Source organism: Bactrocera dorsalis, chromosome 3 (assembly GCF_023373825.1).
Source record: "Bactrocera dorsalis isolate Fly_Bdor chromosome 3, ASM2337382v1, whole genome shotgun sequence".
Lineage (NCBI taxonomy): Eukaryota > Metazoa > Arthropoda > Insecta > Diptera > Tephritidae > Bactrocera > Bactrocera dorsalis.
The window spans coordinates 90,837,183-90,851,505 of NC_064305.1; the positions used below are offsets into that span (position 1 = coordinate 90,837,183).

Here is a 14,323-nt window from a genome sequence, read left to right on the forward strand (position 1 = left end):
ACACCCTATATAGATATTCTCGACTCTTCATCTGACTTTAATAAATTTATGGTTGGCAAAATGTGTGCAAACTTACTGTAGTCTAGGCCCTAGTTAAATACCGAATATCCCCTTGTTCTTGGCTTTATAAAATATACAGGCCTGCCTTCAAGAACGACATGATGCTAAAGTTAAATACGTAACCCAACTGTGATAAAATTGGGTTCTGGTTTTTTCTGTTATTTGAACAAAATGTCGGCCAAATGGATGCCACGGCTCCGTTTACATATCTCCATCCATTTAAAATAACTGGGAGCAGCATTTCGACTACTCGACATTTTCGATAATATAATATGTTCGATTACATACAAACTTAGCCCCTCCTTACGCTTTAATAATTTTACAGTTTACAAAAAATATTTAATTAACATTTTCGCACAAATCAAATTTCATATTTTTCCCAGCTCCCCTTATTCGTTATGAATTTAAAAAAAAATTTGGAATTCTTGGCAATTTTCATTAAAAATGTGTAAATGCTCAATTCTGGCTTATCGTGCAAAGCGGCTTAATTGGCCAGCCGCTGTGTATGCCGTTAGCCGAGTGTGTATAAAATTGTGTTTTCTGATTTATTAAATTTCTTGCTAAAGAGTACCCTGGCTTGCCGTACAGAAAGCGACGAGTGGGCCTATTTTACTAGGAATAACTTATTAAAATTGCCAACGTCAAAGGCAAAAGGAGTAAGGAACAGCAGCGGCAAAGGGAGAATGTTTGCTTTGAATGTTGTTGTGGTGCAGAAGTACAAATACTTACCTAATTACTACGTTTCGCCAAGTTGAGTGCCACAAAGTAAACATTTATGCGAATGCGCTTTACATATGTATTTATTTACCTATATACAGTTAGTTTTAATGACCAACAAACTTGCTTTACATAATAAATACTTAAGAGCTAGCTTTATGAATTATATACGGTAATTACAAATTTTAATAATACTTTTCATTACTTTTGGTACTTTAACGTAATTTCTTTGGCAGAGATATGTGAATTTTTAATACTTAAGAGTAAAAAATATTTCCTCACTTTTTCCACTAGTCGCAAACACACTTTATTTGAACATGAGTGCGTTCCTAAGAAAAAAGTTAGTTCATAAATTATTTACACACAGCTAGAAATGCTTCCTCTAGGTGACTAAATTGCGTTAGCGCTAAGAGTAATCCAACTGTGTATGATGCTAACTAAGTTACTAGAAACGCTGCAGTTCCATTGGATTCCACACACTGACGCTTGGCGCCAATTCATGGCGAAATGATTGTGCAACTCAGGGCTCATTTCCGTTGCAGAATCAGTTGCCATAGTTTGGCACCAGTAGACGAGAGAATCTCAAAGAATCTCATTGGAAGCGAGTGTTTCAAGCTGGATATTTACATGCACTTACAGTAAAAGCAAGATAATAATGATTAAAATATAAAATTTCAATTGAAAATTTGTATATGCTGACTCGGAAGTGACAAAAGACTTATTATATGAAGTATTGAAGGAGAAAAAGAGTGAGCAATATATTATAGAAAGAAAAAAATACCTACATATGTTTTATATTTGCTTTAAAACTACCTATATCTTTTAGCTATCTTAAATCTACTAGTTTTATACACAAATCACAGTGCTCTAAAAGCCTTGAGTTCACCGAAGAGCTTCTTCATCAACGCTTACAACGGCTGACGGCTTGAATATTACGGAGAAGGAACTTATAATAAGGAATAAGGCTTATAATTTTTTTTTTGGTTAATTGAAGCTTAAAAGCTCACCTTTCCAACACTATATGGTATGACAGCTACTGACAAAATGCGTAAATACTTTTTCGACTACCTAATATTTACATTCTAAGAAGCGTTTTGCAAGCAGGCATCACATATCAGTATTCAATCGAGAAACTACTAAGCTTTGACAATGTCAACCAACTAACCCTAGTGGAAAATTTCCGAACATACAAGCATTTTCTTTTTGCTACCTACATATGTCATGTTTTTGATATATCCTCGAATATCATATTTTGTTGAAAGAAATGTTTATTTGTTGATCCCTAGAAAAGGGCGCGACAGAAGAAATTTAGAGTTTTGAACTCAGACAACCAATTTTATATGGCACCGCGACGAGGAGTTCCTCGGATTCTGTATAGCCTACAGTTTTACCTTCTTACAATGCTCTAGCATTCATATCCAAAAGGCTCAACATTTTTAAAGCATTTTGGGGAAACTCCAAACAACTGCACCAGAATAATTATGATGTTGGTCCTTGATTTCATATTTTTTCTATTCTCTGTACCCACCTCAGGAACAAATCTTAACTGGTGAAAGAAGTATCAGGGAAAAATGTGCTACTAAAGCTTAACTAAGTTTAGCTTTCGACAAACACATATAATACGAAATAAAAATGGTAGAGTCTACCAGAATATAAAGCTAGACAGCTTGGACTCAATGGTATAAAGAATCGTGCTTGTCTCGGCAAACTCTTTTCAAAATATAGCATACCGAATTTTTCATCAAACAATATACCGCCTCAAGAGCGCACTTCGCAGCGTATAAATGATGAAGCTCAGCTGGCAAAAACTCAAGGTTTAAGCAACGCACTTACCTTTAAGTAGTACCTAAATAATAAATATATATATGGTAAATACTCTCACTACAATATCACTTATGAGTCAGTAATATTTTAGAAATTGCCAAACTTTATAAGATAATGCAAATAAAGCCATCAAATGGCTGATAATCTAGGTACACACTCCTACGAAGTCTCATTACCTAACTAATGCTTAGTAAGCCTACTGAGTATTCAACATGCTCCCACTTCTTTTTAGTAGCACGTAATTATTATAGTTTTAGTTACACATTTTCAAATCGTCAGAGTGCATATGCAATTGTGCAGGCCCATGCTTTTCCACTTAACTTTTTTAATTTCTACTAAGTTCATTAAGAAAACTTTAATCTTCTACTATTTAGTATTTCTATGTACAAAACCTGACTAGCTAAGCGCTCTCTAACATAACTTACATGAGAGTACCTACATTTCTAACCAAAATAACCTAAACAGAAACCTCTTTAGTGTACTTGGAGCGATCATTCAGATCGAGTATCAGTTTGTCGGGCCGCTTTGCACGCCCAGCGCCATTAGATGGCGCGCTGTTGTCTTCAACGGCTGCATAGCTTGGCTTGGCTTCTTCATTTGTAACAGAGCCGTTTGAATCGTGCGGCACATCAACCGTCGAGTGTGCATTGTTTGCAACTTCTCCACTCACAGCGCCAACATTCGCCACTGCCGCTATACACGCTGCCGCCATAGAGTCTTCTGAAGTGGCCACAGCGTCTTTGTGTAACGTGCCACAACCGCCGCTTACTGTGCTGAGTGCAGAAGTCGATTGAACAGTTAATTCGCGTTGTCGATTTCGCAGCCGAATACACGCGCCTTCGCAATCTGAAGTGTCATCACTGTTGGTGCTACTCTCATCGGTGGTTGTGTAGAAGATGATGTCGTCCGTGGAGTGCGTCTTTTGTCTTTGACTCGCGGATGCTGCGGTGCTGGTATGGTCAGTCGCCGGTTGACGGTCAAGCAGGTCATTGCTACGCGTCTGTGTAACGCCAGTTCGTGCAGCTAAGGTGAGCTTTTGTGAATGACGTTCATCGCCGGCTCTGATTATTGTAGCTGCTGCTGTTGCGGCGGACGATAGCTGGCGCGAGTTTCGTCCATTCTTGATACTTTTTCGGAACTTTCTACCGCCACACTTATTGCTATTACGATACTTATTTTTACAATTATCACATATACGATAGCGCACGTCTGCTCCCAGACTCTCACTGCCGATATCCTGCAAGCTGGGGCTGCTCGTTTTCGTGCGGCCACTGCGTCGCTTGCTGCTGCCTCGCGTGGAAGGTGGTGTATTGGTGGCCGCGCTGCGTACATTGATGCGCCGCCTGAGGGGCAGTTCCACTTCTGCATCGATGTCCAAGTCAGGCTGCGAGCACATACATTCCAGTTTTATATTCGTAAAGCTGATGCTGCCTTCCGGCTGTGGTGAACCGAGCTGTTGACAAGTGGCACCACTATATTTACAACCATCACTATTGCCACCCCGTTGTTTTTTCCCACTACCATCATCTCCACCCACTAAGCCATGTGGCGGGGTGAATGGCCGGCAGCTGAAATAGTGTTCTTTGGAAATAACCAAGCAACGCGTACAAATGATGTGCCCCTGCGCACAGCCCAACGCTTGCTGATGGAAGTCCTCGCTCCGCGTCAAGTCTGTATTGATGGCGCGGTCTTCACGCAGCGCCAACAAAGACTCCTCGATTGTGGTTGTGCTGGTCTCCACCTCCAGCATTAGTGTTTTCGGTTGTGTAGGCTTAGCAGCATTGCCCGCAGCTGCCGTAACATTGTTGTTGTGCGTTGTGTGCATCTGTTGATTGTACTTCTCCATTTCAGTATTGAGTGAGAGCAGTGGCAAAGCGCCACCGCCGGCACTGCTTGCAGTTACGCCACCGCCACCACTGCCAGGCGTATATGGGCGCACGGTTAGTTGGTTGTTCGAAGTGGCCGCCTGCGATGCGGCGGCAGCGACCATAATCATACCGCCTGGCGTCTTAAGGCCGTCTAAGAGACTGGAGATTGTCATAACGGCAACACCTTTCGGCGGCGCCATCTCTTGAATGCGCTGTAGCTGCACACTCAGTTGTCGGATTTCTTCAAGTGCTTCTTGGTCCGAAAGTTTTGTGTCTGCGGAGAAAGAAGAAAGTTTACGACTGAGGATTGCGTTCGGTAGAGAATTTTGCAAAAGTTTTATTTTTTTTTATTATTGGGGTTCGGTTTGGGCAACATTAATAAGAGCTGGATGGAATTGCTAATTGACTAAATTAAGGGTCTTTCTCACATGACGATGACCTCAAGATTGTGTTGTGCATAAGTAAAAAAAAATTGAAAAATTTTTTAAGCAATTTCTCGAATAAGTAAATACAGGGTTTGTCGGAAAAGTAATAGGGCTAATTTTCTTTCGCCGCGACTGTATTTCGGGGCATGCGCGCACCGACTTGATTTGGTATAGGGAATTCCTAGCTAACGAACAAACGGCTGGTCAATTGTCTCCGAGCACTTTGAGAGTCGGGACAAATATTTACGCTGTGAGTGGGCTGTGAGTGGTGCAAGCCGAAAATGCAGCGTTCCTTAAAGCAGAGGTGACTCCCGGCATCACAAGGCATCCGCAGTTGCCCTACAGTCCAGATTTGGCCCCCCGGAATTTTTTTGTTTCTTTGCCTGAAAAGGCCGATGACAGGAAAGCATTTTGAGACGACAAAGGCTATTTCGAAAGTTTTTAAAGAATTGTATCGATTGGTTCAATAATTTTTTTCAAATCGACTCAGTCCTATTACTTTCCGGACAAACCCTGTACCTACAGCTGTCTTTTTGGCTCACTGTCGCAGCCAATATTGATTATGATAAATGAGCAATAAAGGTTTAAATTTACTCCAAAAAGCCTGTGGCTGACTGTATAAAATTATGACGCCATTCCGAAATTTAACTTGCAAATAATGACTGCAATATCAAAAGTCTAGCTTTTTTCAATACAACTCTAAACGAATGTTTGTGCCTGCCCTTTGGGAAAATGAAAACTGGTCGGATAATTTAGTAGTCAGAACTGAACAGAACAGAAATCGCTGTTATGTCACTACAAGGTCTTTGTAAGCGAAGTATGCAGGTTCAGGGTACGCTGACGATGACAACTCCAGGCAATATAAAGAGATGGTAGCTCGCCCCAAAAACCCTAACAAAGCCGGACCTCTTTCAAGTATAGAGGGACAGCCGTTTGAGCTAGTTATCCAAATTTCTAGTGCAATAAGTCGATCGAGGTGTTCACTAAACCAAACTGGTTTGTAATGGTTAAAACTTCTGGAACTTTTGTGTGTTAAGCAAAGTGCACCGGGTCCTTTCATTTCCTGCAGGGCATCATACATATGAACGTCCGTGAATGTAATTGGATTCAATAAAATAAATTGACTTTTGAGTTTTGACCGCAAACAACAAATTGTGGTCAAACTAAGCACACATATGTATTTTCTACTCACACAACCATGAAAATAATTGTTTTGGTTGAAACAGCGAACATTTTTTGGTAGATGTGCTGACAATTTACTTCAAAAAAAATATTTACGCACATAAAACATCATCATTTATTAATCAATTTTGCCTTGAAACCCTGAAAACTCAGAGTACTGTCTGAAAATGTATCAAAGTGTTTCACTAGGCGACTTCACGTCGAACTGTCCACTATAAAATGAGTGACATGAGATGTCTCAGTTAAAGAGTAAATGCAGTAGATTTAAGCAAAAACTACTGACCATTAATGACGACACGAGATTTCTCTGCCAATGTAAAGTGGGAGTTCGAGCAACGGCGGCGGAGAGCCAAGCGTCACGGAGTGAGTGGCTCGTGCTTGAGCGTTTTGACAAATGATGCAACTCGCATGACATGACAGTGCCAAAGCATTGATAACTGTCAGTGCCAAGGTATAGGAGCTGGTAGCATTAGGGACTTGTTTGAGTAATGACGAAGGATGGCAGGTAAGCAGTAAAGAGAGGTAATGGAGCTATTTGAAGCTTAGCATTTAATGACTGTATAAAGTTCGTTAGATACTAATCGTTTTGATAGATAGATGAAAGAAACTGTGTATCCTGAGCAAGGTATACATATTAAGTTTGCCACGAAGTTTGTAATACAAAACAGGAAACGTCAAAGGCCCTATTAAAAACATATGTACAGGGTTATTCCAGAAAGAAGGAACCTATTTTGAAAGTTTTTATAAAATTTAAAGGATTGGTTCAATCATTTTTTTAAATCGACTCAGTCCTATTACATTCCCGACAAACCCGAATTACGATGTTCGTTATTTTCCATTGTTCTCATTTTAAAACTGTCAGTCGCTTGTAATCACGTGATGAGAGTTTGTGTGAAAGCCCTCACTCGGCTCGTTTACACTTAATTAGAATGAAATATTTTCTGCTTTTTGTTCCTGTCAAACCACTAAAATGTCCAACTACAAATACAAAACGCTTGAGTAAATAATTTCGTGTTTGCTTGCTGACTAGATAAGCGAAATCCTCTTTAAATCGGGGAAAAGCTAAGCGCTTAGTGAAAAAGTTCGTGATGCGTGTGAATTAGCAACTTACCGCCTGATGTGGTGCCCGCCACTGGAACGGTGGAGGTGGTAACCGAGCTGGGATTAGCAAAGGTGCGCACCTGTGGACGAAAATTGAATTTGGCGCCGGAGGACTTGGCGCCCATGCCGATGGTCTCCTGATGCGATTTGCCGCTGCGCAGCACAATGTAAACCTGTTGAGTCATAAAAGTACAAAATAAGCGACAATAGCAAGAAAAGCAACAATAAAAGAGTCATATAAGTGCCGACAATAAAATAAGCGAAAACGAATTGTCAGTGAGGAATTTGAATGTAATCGAGGATTAAATAACAATATTGTCACAAACGGAATTTATATACGCCCGAGCTAACATTAGGCATGCGGCTAATTTTAGATTTCCCAATAACTTTTCTTTTTTCAGTGTGTTTTTTTCCAATTTTCTTGTCAACATGAGTTTATAAATGTTTAGATGCCACACAATGCCTTCAAAGTTAAAAATAACGCGGCGTGGGCCGGTGGGTTGGGCGGTGCGTGGGAGCGTTGCGACACTTACCTTGCTGCCGAATATTAAACACAATAAAAGTGTCACCGTCAATTGTGTGTGACAGAAGAAAATGATGTAGAGCAGGTCAGGATTAGCCGGTGATTGCAGGAAGAGCCTAAAAGAATTGAAGAAGCGTAAAGTGAAGTAAAAAGAAATGTTGAGTTTGTGGAATTTCGTTTATGTTTTGTATAGTCACTGTGCTTCATTGTTTTTTTTTGTTTTAACTGTAAATATTTGTGTTACAGTTGGCAGACGCCTAAGCATGATATGTATAACAGTTTCAACGTGTAAAGAATTTTATTTTTTTGATTACTCTTTGAATTTTCCATTGACAAACTATGTCTCTAAACCTCGGATAGTGATATTATTTAAGAATTTCAATAGTGTTTGCTCTAATGTAATTATTATTATAGTTTAAACAGACATAAAGGAAATTTGCAATTTGGGGGATGTTTTATAGGTCTGTGCTATAAAGCCAATTTCTTTGCCAGCTGGAGCTCTTAAGTAAATATATGCTCACAACTCCGTAGAAGTGTTTAGATTGAACCAGTAGACGACTAAAGATTACCTTTTGTCTAGCTTGGACATAAAATAATATATTGGGTAGTCTTTTCGTATTTCTAATCAGACTTCAACTTATTTTTTTTTGTGTTTGTAATGAACTTTAATAAATGTTCAATTTTGTTCGACCATTTTTTGCCATTCTTCCGCTAGAGACATTATTCTTTCAGCGTAAAACTTTTCTGGTTTCTCGGCGAAAAACTTCGACAAGTAATTTTTACAGGCTTCTCTTGAAGCCAACTTTATTCCATTAAGGGAGTTTTGCATTGACTGAAACGAATGGTAGACCGATGGTGCAAGGTCTTGGCTATATGGAGGATGCATTAAAACTTCCCAGCCAAACCCTCCCAGTTTTTTGCGGAGTCATCAAAGATGCTTATGGTCTAGAGTTCTCCTTATGGAAGAAAAAGTCATTCCTGTTGATCAGTTGTGGACGTTTTTCTCGATTTCTTGCTTAAATCCCATCAGTTGTTGACAGTAAAATGTAGAGTCAATCGTTCGACCAGGCTGAAGCAGCTCATAGTGGATGATTCCTTTCCAATCCCACCAAACACTCAGCATAACCTTTCGAGGCGTTAATCCTGGCTTTGCGACCATTTGTAGAGCTTCACCACGCTTGGATCATGATCCTTTTCGCACATTATTGTCGTATTTGATCCACTTTCGTCTTCTGTTACCTTTCGCTTCAGGAATGGTTCGGTCTCATTTCGTTTCAGCAAATCACAGATGTTAATTCGGTCCATAAAATTTTTCACAGACGATTCATGTGGTACCCAAACAGCTTCTTTTTGTAGCCAGCCTCTTTTAAATGGTTCAAAACCGTTTGATGATGAATGTTAAGTTCCTTAGCGATGTCATGGCTGCTTATGTGACGGTCCTGGTCAATCTTTCCATAATTTCATCGACTTTTTCAACGATAGATCGACCAGAGCGAGGTGCATCTTTCACATCGAAATTTCCAGAACGGAAGCGAGCGAACCATTGTTGTGCTACACGAACTGATACAGCATCGTCTCCGTAAACTTCACAAATTTCATTGGTGGCTTGCGTGGCATTCTTCTCTTTTTTATACAAAAATTTCAAAATATAGCGAATTTCTTCATTATTTTCACTCATTTTTGAACAGCTGTAACTTTTTTTATCTTTCCCGAATTGAATTTTTTTTGCTTAAATGAAGCCTTTCCAACAATATATGGTGTGACACAATGTTATTAGCAGAACTGGAGATATACGACAGCTAAAACAGCAGACAAAATACGAAAATTCTTTTTCGACTACCCAATATACTAATAACTTTTGGAATCAGAGCTGTAAGTCGTTTCATAACGATTAAGATTACTTATCGGACTACTTTCAAACAAATTTTTATCAAATCTGGCAAATTAGAAAGCGTAGGGGCTCTTGTGTTATATTTAAATTTCTTGTTTTCCTGGATTGTATTGCGTTCTATTAAATTGCGACAAATTTCATTCTAACTAGACTGAAAACTCCTTTTGAACCGATTTTCAACTAAAACCATTGAAGATGTAACCATGAAGCATGCGTAAAATTAAACTTTTAGACATGAGAATTTCCAGCGTAGACTTCTGCAGATAATTCTTCATCTCCATAAGTTGCATACTGCGAGTGCTTTATAGTTCCACTTTCTGTTCTTTTAGTTGTTCTACTGTACCCTTCCATGATAACTTGCCACGTTTAGATCAGCTCTTTCGCCGATTAATCAAGGCACCTGAATTCCTAGTTCTATATCACTGCCCACCAACTGTACTTATGACCAAAACATCGTGTAAACGCTTGTAAGTACTACTTAAGCGTATCTGTGTTGGTGTGTTTATGCTATACAATAATTTATTTTTGGTCATTTACTTAACCTGTGCACACATTACTTACATGGAGACGTTGAGGAAACAGGTCAGCAGGAATTCATTGTAGATGGCCATGGAGATGAAGCGGCTCTCGTTGAATTCGGACGGCGCCTTCCGCACCATAATGCACAGGCGCACACCCCAGGCGAGAAATAGCACCTCCACTGTGCGGCAAAGGAATTGAGAAATGAAATATAAAATACGGTGAAAATCAAAAGCAAATATTATTTCAAGAAAAATCAAATTCAGTAATAGTAATTTTGGTCGTCCATTTTTCCATTATACGCCTGTGTTTCTACAATATTTTCGGCGCATTTTCACTCACTGCAATTACATAATATTTCGTAATGCTCTTATATAATTTGTATGCCACATGCCACATTTGTGAATTATGTAATTTCTATTTTCTTCAAAAGCACCAAAATTTTTTAAGCTACTTTAAAATTTATGCGAATATTGATTTGATGACGTTTTAATGACACACATACTTGCGCACGCAAGTAGGCGAACGCCAGCGTAGTTTCAGGGAGAGAAAAAAAAGATTCTTTGAAAATTTGTAAGTTTCTGCATTATTCATGGCGCAGCACAACAATTTTTCATGCTCGAGTGCCATGCTTTCTGCACCACCACTAACAACAACAACAACCACAACAGCAAGCGCCATACAGCTTTCGCTTTGCAACAGTCTTTGCTATGATTTGCTTTTCCCTTTTTTTGTGTTTTATTTTTTGCTTTTCTTTGCACTCTCTCTGGTTTCGGTAATTTCGTAATCTTTTTCTCGGAATTTCGCCTGTCGCACTTGTGTTTCGCATATTTGATAAAGTGGGTCCCTTCAAATCTTTTTTGTTTGTATAATTTAATGTGACACACATTTCATGCTAACTTCCTGCTTGTGAATAAGTGACTTCATACGGTTAAGCACTTATTTGCCTTATTTGCTTATGTACGAACGTGAGCTTGGGTATTGCGCTCACTCTCACTTGCGGAAATCCAACGCTATTTGTAGGAAAGCGTGTGGGTAAGGAAAAGTATTAAATTCGTTTGTAGTTGAGCTTTTGGGAACTAACGGTTTTGGATACAATTTACTTATTCGAAGTTCCTTATTTAAATGCTTAAAGTAATTTTATATTTAATTTAATGGGATACAACAACTTGGTTGGTTTCCTACAACTTCCTGCTTACCTATTAGTATCATAAAGATGAGATTGTAAGAACTAATTTTAGTAGAGTCAGCGATATTAAGATAAGATAGACCTACTAAATTTATTGACAATTTCAGCTGAAGTATTCATCACACAGGACGTCAAAGCTTTTTGCGAACTTTAAGGACGACTTGATATAATAATTTTAATAAATAATAATTTTGATACATCATCTAGTCTCTTGAGCTGCGAACCTCCTACATATCAGAGACGAGTTTTAGATATGGCTGGACAGAGGCATAAAGTAAGTTTCAGCGCTTCTCGCATACTTCTCTCATACTTCCTTGCAATATCTGCTCGTAACGTTGTTGCCTATAGGGTTTCTCCGGAAAGTAATAGGACTGATTTTCTACTGCCGCGGCTGTACTGCGGAGCATGCGCTGAGGCTACTGGATTCGGTAGAGAGCGTTCCTAGCTAACGAAGAGCGACTTTTTTTTTGTTTCTGGCAGTGCTGCATCGACGCAGAAGGAGCCTGTTTTGTGAGTTTTTAAAGAATTGTAACGATTGGCTCAATAAATTTTTTTAAATCGACTCAGTCCTATTATTTTCTGGACAAATCCTGTATATGGACTCGCCCAACACGCTGATCATTTATGTACAAATATACTTTAAAAGGCCTGGGTGGGCGTTACAGACATCGTGGCAAAATATTTTGTACAGGGTATAAATTGTGATTAAGGCTACGAGTATAACGGCCAATCCATTACCGAGTTTCGTTTTCAAGTTTTATCATCTGCCATAAACGACCTCTAAGCGCACTACTTTCCAATTATCAATTCTCTTAAGCTTGTTTAATGGGTTTTTAGATGATCCTTAAATGACTGCAGCTTAAATTCTGTAATTTTCCGCCTTTAACTATTCAACGTTGTTGGCATTAAGGGACATCGTGTTCCACAAATATTCAAGTAGCTAATCGTAAGAGCATGCCTCACAGCTCGGCATATGCGATGGATGTAGCGGGCATTTATTATCCCCCCACGAGAGCGGTGACCAGCAGCGTGCCATGAAACCGGCTGCCGTCCATAGTTAGATGTGTGGGCGGATCTTGACACCAAGAGTGCCTTCAACTATTTCGTGTTTTGCGGCGCCGAAAGTGTGACTGCATGTTCGAGCATTATTTTAAGTTTACACATCATGTCGTTAGCCATGGACCTTGGCATGCTTGGCGTACAAGCTTGTAAATCTCTTATGTACTCGTAGCACGAGTCTACATGTGTAGTAGTGTGTAAGCGCACGTGTATGACATTTTTATCCCTTTCTTTAAAGCAAAACTATTACGGCGTCGAGGAATGCAAACGCTGTTAAGCCACTTAAGTCGGCGCTGCCTAAGTGTTCGGCACAAACTTATTTCTAGCCTGAGCTCTCTTGTAAGTCGCAAATCTAATCGATAACATCGACAAAAAAAAAAAAAAAAAACACTATGCTATCCAATGCAAACATTATGAGTATGTGTGCCTTTGTGAGTGCGTATTTTTAGCATTACTTTTCGGACGGCTTCAGCTCCTTTGTATTGTGCACGAGTACTTACTCGATGTGAAAGTGTAATCCCAGTAATCCGTTTTGCATAAAAATGCTTTCAGATCATCAGCAGTGCGGCCAACCACAACATCGGGCGGTGCAACCAAAGTACGCACCAGCAGGCACGTTCCAATGACACCGCAAATAATGCCGAGCCGCTTCAGTAGTGCTGCGTCTGTGATTTTCACCGCTTTTGCTGAACGAACACGAAATATCACCGAAATGCTACATTTTGTGGGGAAGAGAGAGACAGAGAGACAAAGGTGTTAGTCGAGCATATATACTAGTATAAGTGTGTGCGTGTTGCATGTGCTTCAAGTGCTGAGAATTTAAGTTCCATTTTGCAACTAGAGATTCGACTCACCGCCACGTTTTCAGCATCAAAGCGCCATATGTCAGTGAGAATCCGATTTCGCGTAGCCATATTCGCGCCGTGCAGGTGTACAGGTTCGGATTGGGGTACATCACAATGTTCTGTAAAAAGAATAAAAGGAATTGTACTTGCATTTGTAGAGCTTTTTGAATGCATTTGCAATTCACTCGTTGCAATTTTGTCGTTTTATCAGCCAATAAAAATACTAAGTGATTTGTGTTGGAGCTTAGGCCCAGTAGTTTGCATTGATAACAAATAACAAAGATGTACATACTGTTTAAATGGCAACTAAATGATATAGTGCTTCGATGCGATTCCGAAGAATGGGCTTTTTCACATGTGCAAAATTTTGTATAGATATCTGAAAAGTTTAGTCTAAACCATCAGTCATCTCCTTTAAGGTGGTTGTCTTGACGTGGCGAAGGGACTTAAGTAATAGTAATGTGCGCATCCTAAATGGGAACGCACTTTACTCTTACGAATCCTGAAAGACCCCTCATAATCCGTACAATGGTGATATGGATGAGTAAGCCCTCGGTTTTAGGCCCATCCCTGGAAGTACGGGGATACCCGCACCAACACCACCCAAAGCCAAGGTGTTGAGATACCCGTGCCGATGGCTAAATGGTCAGCAGGCGGTATCGAATAGCTGAACGCTAACGGTCCCCTCCGATGCCCGGGCAAGGTCGCAGGTATTAAATGCCTTCTCTACGCATACTGGCTCTGCGGACGAGTGGCCAACTCTTTCCGGTCTACTCGTGGGACCAAACATGAAAAAAGAACCTACAACAACAACAACAACCAACTTGACGACAACTGCTACGATTACGGGAACAGCTACGACATATCGGAGTTCAATAACGGAATCCGATGAGGACGATCTACTCGCCTCCAGACAGGAGACGATTAAGAGTACTACGGAAACCGCTAAATCAAGAGTGAAAGCCTCCAGCTCCAAAGCTGCTATGAGCAGCAACCCAAGTGCACTGATAGCTAAATGAGACAACCAGCGCAAGAAACGCAAAAAATCCAATATCATCATCTGAGGAAAATACGGTACCAGAGGGCAGTCTTTATACTTGAAAAGATTGCCAAAGATCAA

At 39.9% G+C, this 14,323-nt stretch overlaps 1 protein-coding gene across 1 annotated transcript in view; it reads right to left on the bottom strand.

The window, feature by feature from the left end:
- Window positions 1–518: 518 nt before the first annotated feature.
- Window positions 519–14,323, bottom strand: part of LOC105230709 (uncharacterized) — a 147,383-nt gene continuing 133,578 nt past the window's right edge. The window contains exons 9-14 of the mRNA XM_049451604.1: window positions 13,213–13,322; window positions 12,859–13,073; window positions 10,153–10,291; window positions 7,711–7,816; window positions 7,188–7,350; window positions 519–4,743 (exon numbers count right to left, since the gene is read on the bottom strand). Of these exons, the coding sequence (XP_049307561.1) occupies window positions 3,059–4,743; window positions 7,188–7,350; window positions 7,711–7,816; window positions 10,153–10,291; window positions 12,859–13,073; window positions 13,213–13,322 (2,418 nt within the window). The 3' untranslated portion in view covers window positions 519–3,058. The remainder of the gene's footprint in view (window positions 4,744–7,187; window positions 7,351–7,710; window positions 7,817–10,152; window positions 10,292–12,858; window positions 13,074–13,212; window positions 13,323–14,323) is intronic.